Genomic DNA, 17,920 nt, shown 5'->3' on the forward strand with positions numbered 1-17,920 from the left:
TTCTTTCGAAACCAAGATGGACATTATCCAAGAGAAGTGACTGCTGAAGGATTCTGCCTGTTTTGGTTTTTTTTTCCCCCCAAAGATGAAATGTTTATTTTAACCGGGCACCAGAATATAACCTGATCGCAGGGGCAGATAGGGGAAGAGAGCAGAGGAGGACTCCAGGAGTAGTTTACCTTCAAACAGTTCTGCCTCTTTTTCAATAGCACTCATCCTCCATCCACTGCTTTCTGAACGCATGGACTCCTTAGTGACTAAATCATGATATTTCCATGTTGGATGGTGAGATTTTTGTTTCCCAAACTCAACCTTAACAACCACCAGGGGAACTTGTTGAATATATGGATTCCCAGTCCCACCCCAGACTTACTGAGCCAGAATCTCTAGAGAAGAATCTTAAGTTTCTAAATGATGTCAAATTCAGGCTGTTGGCTTTTTGCCTTTCTGCCGGGCAGGATCCTACCAGCACATCAACCAAAGGAGCCATACAGCTGCTCTGATAAAGGATTGATGACTTTAAAATTACAGTTTGGACAGGACTACTAGAAGTTTATTTGAAAAACACAGGACTAATTCCAGTAAGGTAAAGAAGGGGACAGACTATGGTAACAGTAGCCATGAAAAATGTTTGTCTAGGCTCAAATATTCAACCAATAACCATCATAAATCTAGAAGGTGAAATACAACACAAACAGATGGCTGCATTGCCTCTCTGGCACACTAGGGATCATCTGTATATTCTAAACCTTCACATCACCATGGGATTTAGAATTGAATAATCATCCAAAACATGGCATGAGTCCCTAGATACTTTTATATTCTTTGGTCTCTTGAATAATAATAGTTTGGAATGAAGAAGGCTTAAAATAAAGACCACTAACTCTTTCCTCTACAACATTCAGAGATAAGAAAGGATCAGATGAAAGAGCAAATAATTACCTTCTAAAATTCCCCCTGCCGTTTTCATTTTACTTTTACTAAATACGAATTGTAGTCAAACAAACTTCATCTCTGAATTAGACCATTTAGAAAATAATATAGGAATACACATATCAGGGATGTTAGTCAATATCTGATTCAGCAGCTGCGTCTTCAAGTAATAAGGGCAACTCAAGTCAATTCTCAACAGTAATTTCCTCTGAGGAAACCTTTTCATTTTTTTCTTTCTTCCTTGAGCTCCACCTCTCTCTTCTGGCACATTCTGCTCATCATACAGTACTGTGTACATTTATAGCACTTCATAAATAATAAAAAATAAAATGATGTCTGTAGCCCTAGGCCTGGAGGGATCAATTCTTAGGCACAGTTCCAGAGGTTAACTTTTAACCATGTGGAAATTATGCTAAATGCCCTCAAATGTAGTGCTGAGATATTCTTATTTTCAAAGCAAAGTATATAATCATAATGTGGAATATAGTTGGCCATTCTGAATGGGTTTAATATGTCAATGACTGGAAACTAAAACATTATCTTAATCTATCCATCTCCGTATTATCTAACATCTCTGAAGTTGTAACCACATTTTAAACTAAAAACAAATGAATCAATTCTCAGTTTCTCATGATAGTGGGGGGAAAACCGTAGCATGGATAATGCAAGAGAATAAGCCATCCAAAATTATCTGGGATTGTTTTAATATTCATGTTTCCTAGGGGGTTTTCTTTAGGGACTGATCAAATTACATTTTTATTAAGCTAGTAATGAAGCTCATGTCATTCTTTAAGTAAAAATACCTGACAACAGGGAAAGGCTCCAGTTCATGTTCAAGTTCCAATTTACTCGAGTGGCCGGCCAGGGATTTTTGTACGGCAGCAAACAACCAAATAGGTAGATAGCCCACTAACAGCAGTTTCTCCTTCTGCATAATGAGTATAAAACATCTCAACACACTGAAGATTAATTGAGAATATAACCTATAGCACTTAGCAAATGCAAGGTTTCTACAAAGTTGGGGAATTCCACTTGGAAGTTCACCGTTTAGCACATAAGCTTCCCTTTCCCTCGCCACTATGGTCACAAATAAGAAAGTAACAAGGTCAGAGTTTCAGTAGGAATTCCAGTCCCCTGTCGTCCAGTTAACCACACTCATAACAAGAACTGCAAAATAATTTACATTCCATGTGATGAGTAGCTCAAATAAAATGCGATTAAAAGAAGACAATCTGGATGAAAAGAAACAAGAAAATTGACCAATCTTGTGGTGTTTAGTATCATTTAGCAATAAAAGTCATAGGGAGAAGGGGCAGCAAACACAAAACTCAACAGCAACAACAAAAAAGCTAGACCACAAGAGATAATGCTCAGCTCACACAATCATTGTTTTTTTAATTGCTTGGTGATAGTTTTCCGTTATCTCCTAGTGACTACATGCATTTTTAATGAAGTATACACAACAAAGTTTCTTGACACTGAGGTTATCCTTGAAAAAGAAAAGCTATCCATAAAAGTATATACTGGCAGATCATTAGAAAATACTATGTAATTTTGGAAGAAATAAGGGTCCTGTATTTCCCTTTCTGACCATCCACACATTAGTGAGTGGCCTCTAGGTTAAGGCAGAGGAAAGGCCAGACAAGGGAAATGCTCGGCCTAAAAGAGTAATCAAGTGTGTTCTTCACTGTGTAACAGACAAAGAGGAGAAGCAGCAATCAAAAAAGGAAATCTAAGTTCCTAGCATATTGGAGGGGAAAATAATCAGCTGTTAAATCCGGTACATCATCAAGAAGCCTAAAGTGTACACAGTCGGAGTTTATGTGTTGAAAACACATTATTACATGTGGAGAGAGTGACCATGATTCACAGCCACTGAATGAAGAGTCACCCTTGAAATCGTAAGTTGCCACGATATCTTCTATAATAACATTTCTATTACAACAGAATACTTAAAAATATTATTCTGTTGTTGGATAAAAGGCTGTACATTATTTTTCATTATGATAATCCTCCCCAAATATTGCTATTTAGCAAATATTTGGGGACAAATATGATAAGGGTAAAGGTTGATTTTTCTCCCCAGGAAACCTGCAGGAATTCCGCAGTCTCCATTACCAAAAATTTCTTCATCTCTCAGGATTTACCTTTCTTGGATTTGGCGCCAATCTTCAGTTTTGATGGCCAAGCAATCTGCGTATTTGTTTCCTCCATGATCTGTAGCAAAAATTAAGAGAAAATTATTGATTCAATTAAGAACTTATATTTACAGATTTTTTTTCCCGAGAGAAAAATTATTTTCAAGTCCTTAGCCTCATGTTGATGCAACAAAATGATCTCCTTTTAAAACAATGCAAAAAAAAAAAAAAAAAAACCTTGGGGGAAGGAAAGAGATGCATTTTTATAAGCCTTTAATCTATTAGAAATATTCACATATATTTTATTACTCCCAGCGTTCCTCTCTGTGATGCCCCAAAATTTTAACGTAGAGACGAGACCAAAAAGTACATGAACAAGTAATTAACCCAACTTGTTGCCAAACCATCCGAGATGCTTGTGCTGAATAAAGCAATCACCAACAGATTGCAACACACCAAACATGATCCTTGTAATCCAAAACGATGTGGGTTAGCCCTTACTAAATGAAGTGGGTTTTTTTTCTGGGGAAAAAAAAAATTAACTTGCTTTGGACACATTTGTGTTTCATTAAAACTGATGAAAAGCCTCTAAACGGGAAACCACGTCGTAAGGCTGCATGTCCCATCATCTTTCGCCTCGTCTAAAATGGCATTTTTGCCACAGTTCTTTTGCAGTTACACACACCTAACGCTAGCCAGAAGGACTTGAGGCCCAAACGTGCTGAAGCCCAAGAACAAGTGATTCAGGCGTCTGCAGAGCAAAGGAAGTCGACAGTAAATGTGAGAAAAATGAGCAAACGAGAAAGGCTCACCCTTCATTCTTCTCCACTGTTATTACTTAAATTAGCCTAGTTTAATGTCTACTTTCATACCATGAACATAAAATTCACCCAACAAATGAATAAAAGCAAAGAACTGAACAAATCAGTAGGCAAATGACAGCAACTACCACTTATGGATTTAGAGGTAACTAAACAAATTAATGGTGAAGGCAATGAAACGCATGAACAGCGCAATTAATAAAAAGCACCTCCGTATTGGTTACGTTCTGGGCACAAGGCTAAATGGTTAACATGTTAACATGCATCATACTTCACTTAATCCCCTTTATCACAGCAGCAAAGGGCTTGCAGCAGATGTTTCGGCCTGGCAGCCCACAGATGCATTCTTATGCAATCCACCATAAGTTTTTTTTAAATGTAAGCCAACATTTTTAAATCTGGGAACTTCACAGAGACATTTCTGTTTCTCTGGAAAACGTGGCGGATTTAGCACCTGGAGCCCACATTCCCACATGGCAACACTTGGCTGGCACTGAGGACCAGATGCCCCCTTTAGTCAGGGTCAAGAGACCCTGGGCTGCCCTCCAACCCCCACTGGGTCTCCCACAATGAGATCAGGAGCCACTTACCATTCTCATCACCGTGTCTGTATCACTCACTTGTCATTTATCATGGTGCCGGCACTGCTGTTTTTCTTAAGAGAAATAGCTCCCTACACCCATATCTCTATTAAAAATTGAAAAACAAAAGTGAGGTCTTTACAAAGTCAAGGGACTGGCCTGGCCCTGAAGGTTGTTTGCCCCAACTCTCCGGATCTGGCCCCTGCCCCTTCTCCTCCCATCTATGCTGTCCTTGTTCATGTGTTTCACTGTCTTCTCCATGAAATTGCTTAGTTAACTGTAAATCCGTATCATTAGTTTTTATTGGAGTATAGCTGATTAACAACGTTGTTAATTTCTACTGCACAGCAAAGTGAAGCAGTTATACATATACACATATCCACTCTGTTTTAGATTCTTTTCCCATGTAGGTCATTACAGAATACTGAATAGAGCTCCCCGTGCTATACAGCAGGTCCTTATGAGTTATCTATAGAGAAAGACAAATACCATATGAAGTCGCTTCTATGTGGAATCTTAAAAAAAGGTACAAATGAACTTATCTATGAAACAGAAATAGAGTCGCAGATGTAGAAAACAAACTTACGGGTACCAGGGGGAAAGGGGAGAGGAGGGATAAATTGGGAGATTGGGGTTGACACATAAATCCGTATTTTAAAATAAAATAAATTATTATCACCCCCCCTCAACTTCCTGGACTGCGGCCATACGGTCTCCCCAGGAAGGCGCCCAGCAGACCCCCCTTCAGGGCCCCAGCTGCCCCTCCCGCTCGAGCACCCGCCCAACCAGGTCACTGTGTTCGTTTCCTTCCTAACCCTTACCACAGTCTGATATTCTCCTGTTTTCTGTGTTTACTTGTTTATAGTTTGTCTCTGCAAAATAAAAGCGCTCTGCCCTGCACACAGCAAGCGCAGATTTATTTGGGCAAATGAATCTACTTAACACCCTTAGGAAGTGGATTCCTTTATTCCTCAAACAGCTGGGAAGCAGCAGAGTGGGGTTAAAAACCCCAGACTGCTGACAAAAACCGTCCTTTTAACCACCATACTGTACTGAATATAAGGCCTCTATCTTTAAAGAATGTGTATATACACATTTGAAAACATGCTTTAGGATTTGTGCAGACTGACTTGTTTTAACAACCTACAAATATTTGTCAAAAGCCTCCCTAGGTGCCCTAAGTGCCAGGACCCATAGCAATGAATAAGAAACAATTCCTGGTGTTCACGAGCTTACAGTCAAGTCAGGGACACAGACAGACAAAAAAGGCAACTACCTGACAATGGGGTGGGTGCTGGCACAGTGCCAACTCACAGAGGTGGCTCTGGCTCCTATCACGAAAGGTCGGGGTAGGGGGAAGGTTAGTAAAGGGCTCCCCAAAATATAACCTGCAAAGCCACTCAAGTCCTGAAAGCCAAGTTAAAGCAAATTTATGAATGAGTTCATCAGTCACTAAACGAGGGCAGGAAGGCCCATTTAGGAGGGCTTTCTCATTGGTCACATTTTATCACCTGTTAGCTCCAGCTACTGTACACATATCTTCAAAGTGACTAAAATTAGACTGCGCGTTTTCCTCTAAGGTGACTAAGGCACCTTAAGAGATAAAATGGGAAATTAAGATCTTACTATTTATAATGCTATTGGTGGGGAAGCAGAAAGAAAATAATCTATATACTTTTTGTGAATGAAATAATTTGGCCATTTAATCCAGTAAATTACATCAGGTTCCATAACTATAAGATTTAATAAAGAAGCTTCCTTGTCAAATACGGTTGGAAGACATAACTTTCTGAAATCTTAATCAGCTGGAGAGCTTCCCAGAAATCATCCTGCATATGACCATCTCTTTTTATTAAACACCAATAGAGGAACTTCCCTGGTGGCACAGTGGTTAAGAATCTGCCTGCCAATGCAGGGGACGTGGGTTCGATCCGTGGACCGGGAAGATCCCACATGCCACGAAGTAACAAAGCCCGTGCGCCACAACTACTGAGCCTGTGCTCTAGAGCCCACGAGCCACAACGACTGAGCCCACGTGCCACAATTACTGAAGCCCGCGTGCCACAACTACTGAAGCCCACGTGCCTAGAGCCCGTGCTCCGCAACAAGAGAAGCCACCACGATGAGAAGCCTGTGCATGGCAAGGAAGAGTAGCCCCCGCTCGCCACAACTAGAGAAAGCCCGTGCACAGCAACGAGGACCCAACACAGCCATAAATAAATAAATAAATGAACACCAATAGATGCTCCAGAACAGAAGCATGTAACAGAAAATCATTTGCCACAGAAAATACCCTATTAGCAGGTAACAGCCATCAAGTTGAAATGCCTTCTTTACACACACTCCCTCTAGACCTCACACCAGTCCAGTGTCTCTATTGTGTAGTGAAGTGATGGGGCCCCCAAAAATTACATTCAACCTACCCACATCCACACTGTCTTTGAGAGGAAGAGACAATATCCTAAGCTTTGTATCCTTAATTCTAAAACCAGAGTTCTTTCTTCTGTACCACATGATCTCCAAAGTCCAATGAGCTGCAATAAATGTCAAATTTTTCAGAGAAAAAAAATTATTAGTTATTGGAATTTGGTACCTGGAGCTGACCTTTCCCATATGACTAGGGAAAAAAAAAAAAAAAAGCAATTCCATTAACTGTGGCCAGCCAAGGCCAACCTCACAGGTCATTGACCAGGCTACAGTCCCCACACGGAGCTCTGAACGGATGCCTTCTCCGGCATCCCTTTATACGTTCATCACTGTGTTGAATCTAGTCATGAAGGGCAGTTGGCTCGAGAATCAAGGACCAGTTCTGCCGCTTTCTAGCCATCATGTTGGGCAAATTACTTTCAGCAGCCTCACTTTTCTCCTCTGTACAATTAATGACTCACAGAGTTGTTGTGCTTCGCTAAGAAAATACGTGGAAAACCCAAAGCACAGAGCGTGGCACGTATTGATTGCTCGGTAATAACCGTTGTTGTGTTCATTCCACAGTGATGACCTCTGGCCAGGCACTGTCCTAGACACTAGGGATACAAGAGCAAACAAGACCGGGCTGCCCTCCAGGAGCTCGTGGTCTAGCGAGGAGAATACTAGTTAACCCACCATTAGGTACTGGGTGCCAAGCTGCAGAATGCGGAACGGCAACAAGAGTACTGAAGGGATCCTCACCCCGCAGTGTACTGTCGAGAAAAGTTATCTCAAGGAAATGCCTATTAACACTGTGACCTAAAGGGGAAGAAAAGTTGGCTAGTTGGGGAAAGAGGGGAGAAAGTGACCAAGGCAGAAGAGGAATGTGTGTGTAGAGAGTTCTAGAAGGAGGGAGAGCAGGTACCCTGGAGGGCTGAGGGGGATTCAGTGCAGCAGAGGCGCTTCGAAGCCCCCTCACGCGGCCGAGCCAGGGACCTTGTCGCGCGTTTTCTCCAGCCGCCCACGGCTCCGCACACGGGCATGCGCAGTAGAGACTTGAAGACACGACACAAAGTCCGCCAGGACCTGTGCTCGGCTGTCACCTGCTACAGGTAAACTCTGAGAACCAGCGGGGTAACTACCCACAGGCAGTCAGACTCCCCATAGGAAGTTATCAATGAAGCTTTTTAAACCAGCCTCTCCGGTGACTCCAAGTCAGTTCCCACAGCTCCGACATTGCACACTGTTCATTGGTTTTCACCTCTGCCAATTACGGGAGTAGCACTAGCAGAAGATCAGAGTCGCAGTAGGGCGCATGCTCAGGAGGAGGCGGCGGAAGCGCAGCTCTCCCCTGGGGGTGTGGGTGGCGACTGCTCCAGGAATCCCAGGACTGAAGCCGAATTACTGCAACAGGGGCTGACAAGCATGTCCCCTGGTAGAAACAGGATACGGGTGGGCGTCGGGGAGTTCAGAGGCAGAAATCAGGGCACTCAGCAAGTCCGAGGCTCTGTCTCTACCATGTTATGCTTAAAAAGATGGCCTGAATGGTCATCAAGACAAGTATTGTAGATAGGGGAACTGCAAAAGGTGAGGTCAGGAAGCTCGTGGCTGAAATCAGAGAAGCCACAAAACCTCTGGGAAAAACATGACTATCTTACATCTCAAAAAAAAGAAAAAAAATCCTAAAGTGAGTTCCATCGAGTTTGTTTTTTTTTTTTTTACTCTTATTATGGCCCCTGTTTCCACCTTCACAAAACCAAAGCTTAAACAACTACTAATTTTGAATCATGTTCTATAAACATCAAACCACACCTTAAGTATTTTAAATACTTGTTTTAACTCATAATTCTGGATGCTGTAACCTTAATAAAGCAGCTAATGAATGGAGGTCAGAGATAAAGCTAGGATTTCTCCTAGAGGCAAAAAAAGAGCTAGAAAGCTTACAGGTGAATTCTACAAGTTTTTAAAAAGATGTCCCAGGGCTACCAGACAACCCTGACCTAAGGGCTTACTTTCCTTTTCACAGAGGCCATGTCCTTGAGTTGAACAATAGCTTGGGTGTGGACACAAGTCATGTCAAAGTCGCTGAGAAGACTGGGCGGTGGATGTAACAAGTTCCTAGCGCATCTAAAGGGTCAGCACGTTGGGAAAGGAGATGCTCAGGAACGACTATCACAGGAGCTGTGGGCAATCTCTCACTGTCTTCACAAAATCCAGACAAGTTTAAGAGAGAAGTGAGAATTAAAGTGACATTTTTTTTAAAAGCATGGAAACAGGAACACTGGAGCAGTTCATTCTGTGGATCTTATAATGTATGAAAACACTGACACCTTTTCAAGAGGATAATATACACTTCCCACAATCCAATTAATTCCTGCAAAACTTCACAATGAAATCAATTCCCAGAAACCCATGATATGCCCTAATTTTTAAGCAAATCAGGATGATGTCCAAAAACTTCAGTTTGCATTCAAGGAATAATTCAATTAAGTGGCTAACACTGACCAACCCCTCTCCAAAAAATAAGTTGTTGATGTCCTCCAGTTGTGTGACATTTGAATTGAAATTTGGGAAACATGCTTAAAATGAACTAGTGCTTCCTCGTGAAACAAAATCTATAAATACCCTGATGTCAGTTAAGCTAGGAATGCCTAGGTATACAAAGCCACAAAACCTCTGAGAAGAAAATGACTATCCTCGGTCTCAGGAAAAAAGAAACCTAAAGTGAGTTCCAGCTAGTGTTTTTTTTCCTAAATTGTATTATTGTTCTGGCTTCCACCTTCACAAAATCAAAGCTTGAAGAACAAATATCTGATGTTGAGTCATTTTCAATAAACATTAAATGATACCTTCAGTATTTTAAAGACTTGTTCTAACTCACAATTCTGGATGCTGTTATGTTTATAGCATCTCAAATAGGTCAGTGTCAACTTCTGGACAGCGTCACTCTCAGAAGAATCTCTTCTCAATCCTACCAATTTCTGCTAGGTTTCTTTAGCTGCTCTCATAACAGGCAGCAATTCTACATGTCATAAGGAGAGAGGAGATTTTGGAGGAGTCCATCTAAAAATATAATTATTTGAAAAATAACTTTTAAATTTCTGTTGTTAGACTTACTGTACTCATTACTTACAGGGGACTAATTATTAAAATATAACCTAATTCTTTTTTTTTTTTTAATGTTACATTATGTCTTGATACCTTAGTTATCTTTTGCTGTGTAACAAATTACTCCAAATTTTAGCAGTTTATAATTTTATTTATTTATTTATTATTTATGCTTGGGTGTGTTGGGTCTTTGTTTCTGTGCGAGGGCTTTCTCTAGTTGCGGCAAGCGGGGGCCACTCTTCATCGCGGTGCGCGGGCCTCTCACTGTCGCGGCCTCTCCCGTTGCGGAGCACAGGCTCCAGACGCGCAGGCTCAGTAATCGTGGCTCACGGGCCCATTTGCTCCGCGGCATGTGGGATCTTCCCAGACCAGGGCTCGAACCCGTGTCCCCTGCATTGGCAGGCAGATTCTCAACCACTGCGCCACCAGGGAAGCCCCCGTAACCTAATTCTTATGCTAATCTCAGATATAATGAATTGCAAATACTTATACTAACAAGAGTATTTGACCTAAGAATACCAATTTTGAAATATATGAAGCAATTAAAATTAAGATTGTGGATATTAGGAAGAATACCTATTTTTATAGTTTATCTTTAAAGGGTACTTCATCATGAAAAATCTGATGAAGATAGAAGCTGATAATAGCTTTGGAAACTAAAGAGCCATCTTAACATTCTAATTCATATTTGCTTTTCATAAACAGGGAGTAGTTTCCCTGATCAAAGAATAATAGCACTGCTTCTTATATTACGAAGGTACCTAATAAACATGGAATCATATATTCTTATTTTGGTTTTAGTTTCTGTGGAGTAAGGGAGAGAAAGAAGGAAAGGAGGGTAATGTTTATATAAGCTGGAATATAGAAGCTTTTTTTCGATTGGAAGAAACTTCTATCAGCTATTGAAAAAAATTATCACAGATTTACATGGAATCATTTAAATAATTTCACTTTCCTTAAATAACCTGCCAAAATTAGAATAAACAAGCATAACTTAAATTCCACATGTAGTTTCACCCATGATAAAAATAATTTCCATTTATATTCCTCAATGCTCAAGTCATAGTAGATTTTTTTCCATCTCCAACCAATTCCAGATTAGCACACCATGTGTAAAGAGAACATATCTATGAATGTTCACTATACTACAACATTCTGCAAGTCTGCAGCAACTATAGGATAATATCTTACAGATGAAGGAAACCTGTGCCAAACCAACAACATTCTACTAATGTGCTTATTTCACCAAATTCTTCAATCCAGACGTAAAGTTAAAAATCCACAGGTAAGTAATCAGCATCTCAGATCAACCTGAAACAAGTCTATTTATGCTGACTTTACTTGAAATATTTATTCCTGGACCAGGAAAAGAATGCTCGACATTTATACTCCAAACTACTGAAAATTCATCATTCAAAATGGCTACCAGCTGGGCGCCATCTGCAGCCCGCTTCTCCAAGAGACCAACCCTTGTGTGCTCTATTTTCCTTGCACCACTAGAGAAATAAGGTCTATCTTCAGGGAGGAAGCTGTTTCAGGGTACTTCACATACTGACGGATTAGGAGTCAATTTGCTGAACTTCACCATGAGGGGAGCAAAGCGAGGAAAGAGCAATTAGAAGACACTGAAAAGTGGAGATGGGAAAGTAGTGAACTTCTCACACGAGGGAGTGTCTGAAAGCTGAGGATACTGATTTTGCTGAGACATTAGAGGCCTCTGATATATTGCATTTTAAATCCAAGAAATGCATCTCAGTGATTTCGGTTATTCATCATTGTCAGAACAACTGCTCACATTTGCCTGATGTTCACATGCACTTCCCATGTACTCACAATAATCTTGTAAACCTTTTTTTATAGATAAGGAAATCAGGATTCAAAGAGGTTAAGCAGCAGATAGGCATGTGGCAAAGCCCGGCTAGACGATTAGTCACGTGACTCCCCAGGCAAGGGCAATTTCTGCCTCACTTGGCTTACGAAGAAAGGGAAGGCACCACGTACTCATGGGGAGATGGCTCCAGAGCTCTGCCATGAACACTGAACTGCTCACCAGCAGCAGAGTGGCTGCCCCTCAAAATTCCAATTAACTAATGACAGAGTGACCCTATCCCCACCCCAAGCACATATGGAGAACGTGGGAAGCATTTTGGTTGTCACAGTGACACAAAAGAGGGCCACACTGGCACTCAGTGGCCAGCACTACAGATGCTGTACTTCCCACACAGGGCAGGAAAATCCACTCAAGATATCCACAGAGACAGTCCTGGCTTTGCAAAGTTTTGATACGCATGGATTTTAGTTACTACAGCTCAGTTCAACACCACCAATTCCCCAATATTACATTCCAGTTACCAAATTCTATTAATTGTGATTGTCAGTAGTTGCATCAAATAGAAATTCCACTGCCAGCTCTTCAGTGCACAAATCACTTCATATATAACAGATGCTCATGTTGATCAGTGATCAGTCATGTTGCTTCTTTCAAAGTCTGTCTGTGGTTACTCATGGGACGTCTGTAATCAGTTCATGCATAGACACCAAAGCAAGGAACTGTGCTGACTTCCTGTCTTCCAGTGATAAAACCAAGTGACATGAAAATGGATAACCCAAAGTGAAAATTGGCCAACGAAGATGAAAGCACAGCAAAGAAATAAAAAACTATACTGCTGGAATTGGAATTTGAATCCAATGTCAATGGGTGTAGAATCAATAGCTGAGGGCTTCCCTGGTGGTGCAGTGGTTAAGAATCCACCTGCCAATGCAGGGGACACGGCTTCGAGCCCTGGTCTGAGAAGATCCCACATGCTATGGAGCAACTAAGCCCGTGCGCCACAACTACTGAGCCTGCGCTCTAGAGCCCACGCACCACAACTGAGCCCACACGCCACAACTACTGAAGCCCACGCACCTGGAGCCCGTGCTCTGCAACAAGAGAAGCCACCGCAGTGAGACGCCTGCACACTGCAATGAAGAGTAGCCCCTGCTCGCCAAAACTAGAGAAAGCTCGCGCAGCAACTAAGACCCAACGCAGCCAAAAATAAATAAGTAAAATTAAATTAAAAAGAATCAATAGGTGACAGCGGGAATAATGAGACTACCGCTGTGTGTGAGACTCTGAATACACAGCCAGAGGAACTTAGTGAAGACAAAGGTATTGAAATTAAAAAATAAAAGCTGTAGTCACAATAAGGATGAAGATGTCCCAGGGGAGGTGATGCCAGCAAAATAACTCACATTAAAAAAACTCTGGGAGACATTTCACAACTTTCAAAGTACAAAAGATGAAATGTTGGAATTTGATCCAGACTTACGATTCTGACAATTCAAGGCACAGAAAAGATGCTCTCTCCATACTGTTAAGTCAGGGGTCCCCAACCCCCGGGCCACGGACCAGTACTGGTCCATGGCCTGTTAGGAACCGGGCCACACAGTAGGAGGCGAGCGGTGGGTGAGCGAGCGAAGCTTCATCTGTATTCACAGCCTCTCCCCATCGCTCGCATTACCACCTGAGCTCCGCCTCCTGTCAGATCAGCGGCGGCATTAGATTCTCATAGGAGCGCGAACCCTACCGTGAACTGCGCATGCGAGGGATCTAGGTTGCGCGCTCCTTATGAGAATCTAATGCCTGATGATCTGAGGTGGAGCTGAGGCGGTGACACTAGCACTGGGGAGTGGCTGCAAACACAGATTATCATTAGCAGAGAGGTTTGACTGCACAGAGACCATAATAAATCAGTTGCTTGCGGACTCATATCAAAACCCTACCAGTGAGTGGCAACTGAAAACAAGCTCAGGGCTTCCACTGATTCTGCATTATGGTGAGTTGTATAATTATTTCATCATATGTTACAATGTAATAATAAGAGAAATAAAGTGCACAATAAATGTAATGCACTGGAATCATCCCAAAACCATCCCCCCCACCCCCAGTCCGTGGCAAAACTGTCTTCCATGAAACCGGTCCCTGGTGGCAAAAAGGTTGGGGACTGCTGCTTTAAGTTATACAACAAAAAGAAAGCTAGCGCTGTTGCAACTTGACAAGCTTTTTACACAGAAACGAAACACGTTAATTCTCGATATTTCTAATGTTTAAATATAGTGTTCTGAATAAATATTAATTTTACTGTTTTTTCATTTTCCTATACATTTATGACTGTTAGGAAGAGATTGTTTTAATGTTTTGACAAAAATTTTTACAGGTTGCATATCATTCCATTTTCCCATTGATTACTAAAAGGGCTTTGCACAGTTTCAGCTTGCAAGGCTGTTTTTAGGGTCCCACATCACTATGCAAGGTGAAGACTACCTTTTTCACCCCATTGAAAATCACTGATAAGGAGTTTCAAACTGTTCACACTATAGGCAGGTTTAGCTCATTTACTTCAGAAAGTTCGGAGAACACTTACTTATCAATCAAAACCTAGCTCAAATGTGCCCTCCACTGTGAAAACTCCTCCAACTTTCCCAGGCAAATGTCAGCTCTCTCTCTCCCTCCTCATCCTCACTTTGGTGTGGCAACATTATCATGCTGCTTTCTTTGCTTAGGTTGCCAATCCCACCAATGAATTGGGCTCCTGGTGACCGACCAACAACTGTATCTTGTTCATTTTTAAACATTAGAATCTAGCACTTAGGATCTCAATAAGCATTAGTAAAGGAATTAGCAGAGATAAGGAAGAGATCATGAAGGGAAAAGGAGACTTTCTTTTTTCCGGACATAGAAAGTATTTTTCCTCCTCATCTTTCATTAATATTTTCTGCACTTATTTTCTCTATTAAGACAGATATTTGACTTCCTGAATCTGCCTTCTTTCTCTTATCATTTTCCTCGGCTTTTTAAAATCACTTTTCTCAGGAAAACCTCCTGCACTGTTTGTGGGAATGTAAATTGGTACAGCCACTATGGAGAACAGTAGGGAGGTTCCTTAGAAAACTAAAAATAGAGTTACCATATGATCCAGCAATCCCACTCCTGGGCACATATCTGGAAAAGATGAAAACTCTATTTCAAAAACATACACGCACCCCAGTGTTCACAGCAGCACTATTCACAATAGCCAAGACATGGAAGCAACCTAAGTGTCCACTGACAGAGGAATGGATAAAGAAGATGTGGTACATATATATAGTGGAATACCACTCAGCCATGAAAAAGAATGAAGTAATGCCATTTGCAGCAACATGGATGGACCTAGAGATTATCACACTAAGTGAAGTAAGCCAAAGACAAATATTGTATGATACTGCTTATATGTGGAATCAAAAAAAAAAAAAAGATACAAATGAACTTATTTATAAAACAGAAATAGATTCACAGACATAGAAAACAGACTTGTGGTTGTCAAGGGAGGGGGGTGGGGGAGGGAAGGGTTGGGAGTTTGGGGTTAGCAGATGCAAACTAGTATATATAGAATGGATAAACAACAAGGTCCTACTGCATAGCACAGGGAACTATATTCAATATGCCCCGTGGTAAACCACAATGGGAAAGAATATGAAAAAGAATGTGTGTGTGTGTGTGTGTGTGTGTGTGTGTATATATATATATATATATATATATATATATGTATTAAAAACTGGGTCACTATGCTGTACAACAGAAATTAACACAACACTGTAAATCAACTATACTTCAATAAAATAAACTTCAAAAAAAGTTAAGTAAATAAATAATAAAATTCAATCAAAAACAAAAACAAAAGAAGACTTTCCAATTATACAACACATGGTGTAGCACAGAGCGCAGCCATTCCATCTACAAAGTCTCCTTTAACTCATCCAAAGCATGGCATTTTTGAAGAGTATGCTTATAGAATAAATGAACTGAGTGAACAGTCATTAAATGAAAGTAAATACTAAATCACTGACAAGATTCACTCTCCCAGGGGATATCTGCATTATAATAAACAAACTCTCCAGCCACAATGTCTGAGGTGGCGGGGTAAGTACAGTGCGTGGCAAGTTAGGCCAAGCGTAGGTGGGAAGTTCTGTCATTTCTGTTCCAGCCTATGGTTGGCACAGGCTTGGGGGGACAGGGCACACCCACCCATTTTAAAATATGATTTCTAAGTGTTGGCACCTATTTCAATAATGTAAAAAACACTTTGTGGGCAAAAAAAAAAAAAAAAAAAAAAAAAGCATGGTCCCCACTTCCCCATCTGTGCTCCCAACCAAGGAGAATTTTCATGGGGTATGAGTGGGTTATTCACGATCACCTATAATGTTAGTGAAAAGCCAGTTTCTCGGTTCCCCTGGGACATAAGGACCTGTGATTCTTAAGGCTATTCCATTCTCCAAGTTATCCACTTTATTATAATTCCTCAGAAAGATTAACCAGATCTCTAAGAGATTTATTAAACTTGAACTCTCAGTGTATAACTTTTGTGTAACTTGAGTGGAACAGTATATAAATTGGGGGAAAATGTAATGCTATTGATATCTTTAATAAAATCAAGTTACCAACCTTTGATTGTTAGTTTTCTAGCCTCTGATTTTTCATATGCCCAGTGACTCCAGTTACACGAATCCACTCTTAGCTTTTTTAGGCAATACATTTTACCACCCAGCTCATCTTAATCTTCTCAAAGTCAACAATCTTACTTAGCTCAGTAATCCCCAATGGCATTGACGCTGATGAGGAATAACAGATCAGCACAACAGCAGCTCTATAATGGCATCCCTGAGACATCAAAAAGAGAGACAATTCCATGCAGGCTATGCTACTGCAACAACTCCAAATGGAGTGTGTTCAGGAGGTGAACTTGATTCCTCTCTCATGTTAAATGGCCTGCATGAGTCGGCAAGGGGCTTGGCTCTACACACGTAGGGACCCAAGCTCAACGGAGGCCCTTGCGTTTTACAGTCGCCCATCTGGAATCCGTGGCCTCCTCAGTCTCCCTTTGGGAGAAAAACAGGAAGAATCCTGCATCACTCTTTTACTGCCGTGGCCTAGAAGAGAAACACACTACCTCCCCCGCAGCCCACTGGCCATGACTACATATGTACCTCTGCCAACTCAAAGGGATCAGGGACATGCAAGGGGCAATCAGAATATTTGGTGGGCATGACTGCCTCTGCCAGGTAGTTCTTTAAAAGCTTCAACATCAGTTAGTTGAATAGCTTATTCTGAAGTAAAACCTCCCTCTGCTCTTTCTTTTCAGAATCCAGACTCGTACACATAGCCTTTTAAGCTCTCTCTACCTGGATATCTCACTAGCTCCTCAGACATGTTTAAACTGAGCACAATCTTCTCCGTACAGCTTGACACTGTACGTGGTCTACCAGGATCCAAAATCGACCCAATTATCTAAGAGTGATGCCACTCCCATTGCCAGGGGTTAGTTTAAAAACAGTCATGTTAAAAACTCAACAACAAAGAAACAAACAACTTCATCCAAAAATGGGCAAAGAACTCGAAAAGACATTTCTCCAACAAAGATATATAAATGGCTAATAAGCACATGAAAAGATGCTCAACATCAGTGATCGTTAGGGAAATGCAAATCAAAAGTACAATGAGATACCACCTCATACCCATTAGGATAGCTACTATCAAAAAAACAAAAAACACAGAAGGTAAGAAGTGTTGGCAAGGATGTGGATAAAATGGAACCCTCAATGCACTATTGGTGAGAATGTAAAATGGTACAACTGCTGTGGAAAACACTATGGTAGTTCCTCAAAAAAGTAAAAATAGAACTAACATATGATTTAGCACTCCTGGGTATATATCCAAAAGAACTGAAGTCAGGGTCTCAAAGAGATATTTGTACAACTATCAACCATGTTCATAGCAGCACTATTCAAAGTAGCTAAAATGTGGAAGCAACCCAAGTGTCCATCATAGAATGAACGGATAAGCAAAATGTGGTTTATACATACCATGGAATATCATCCAGTCTTAAAAAGGAAGGAAATTCTAACATATGCTACA

The 17,920-nt window shown here is 41.0% G+C and overlaps 1 protein-coding gene across 4 annotated transcripts in view; it reads right to left on the reverse strand.

Annotated features, from left to right (window-relative positions):
- BICC1 (BicC family RNA binding protein 1) overlaps positions 1-17,920 on the reverse strand; it is a 301,081-nt gene that overhangs the window by 120,456 nt on the left and 162,705 nt on the right. For all 4 annotated transcript variants that reach the window (XM_068547506.1, XM_068547505.1, XM_068547507.1 and 1 more), the window contains one exon: positions 3,081-3,150. In XM_068547506.1, the coding sequence (XP_068403607.1) occupies positions 3,081-3,150 (70 nt within the window). The remainder of the gene's footprint in view (positions 1-3,080; positions 3,151-17,920) is intronic.

This window comes from Eschrichtius robustus, chromosome 7 (genome assembly GCF_028021215.1).
Source record: "Eschrichtius robustus isolate mEscRob2 chromosome 7, mEscRob2.pri, whole genome shotgun sequence".
Classification (NCBI taxonomy): Eukaryota; Metazoa; Chordata; class Mammalia; order Artiodactyla; family Eschrichtiidae; genus Eschrichtius; species Eschrichtius robustus.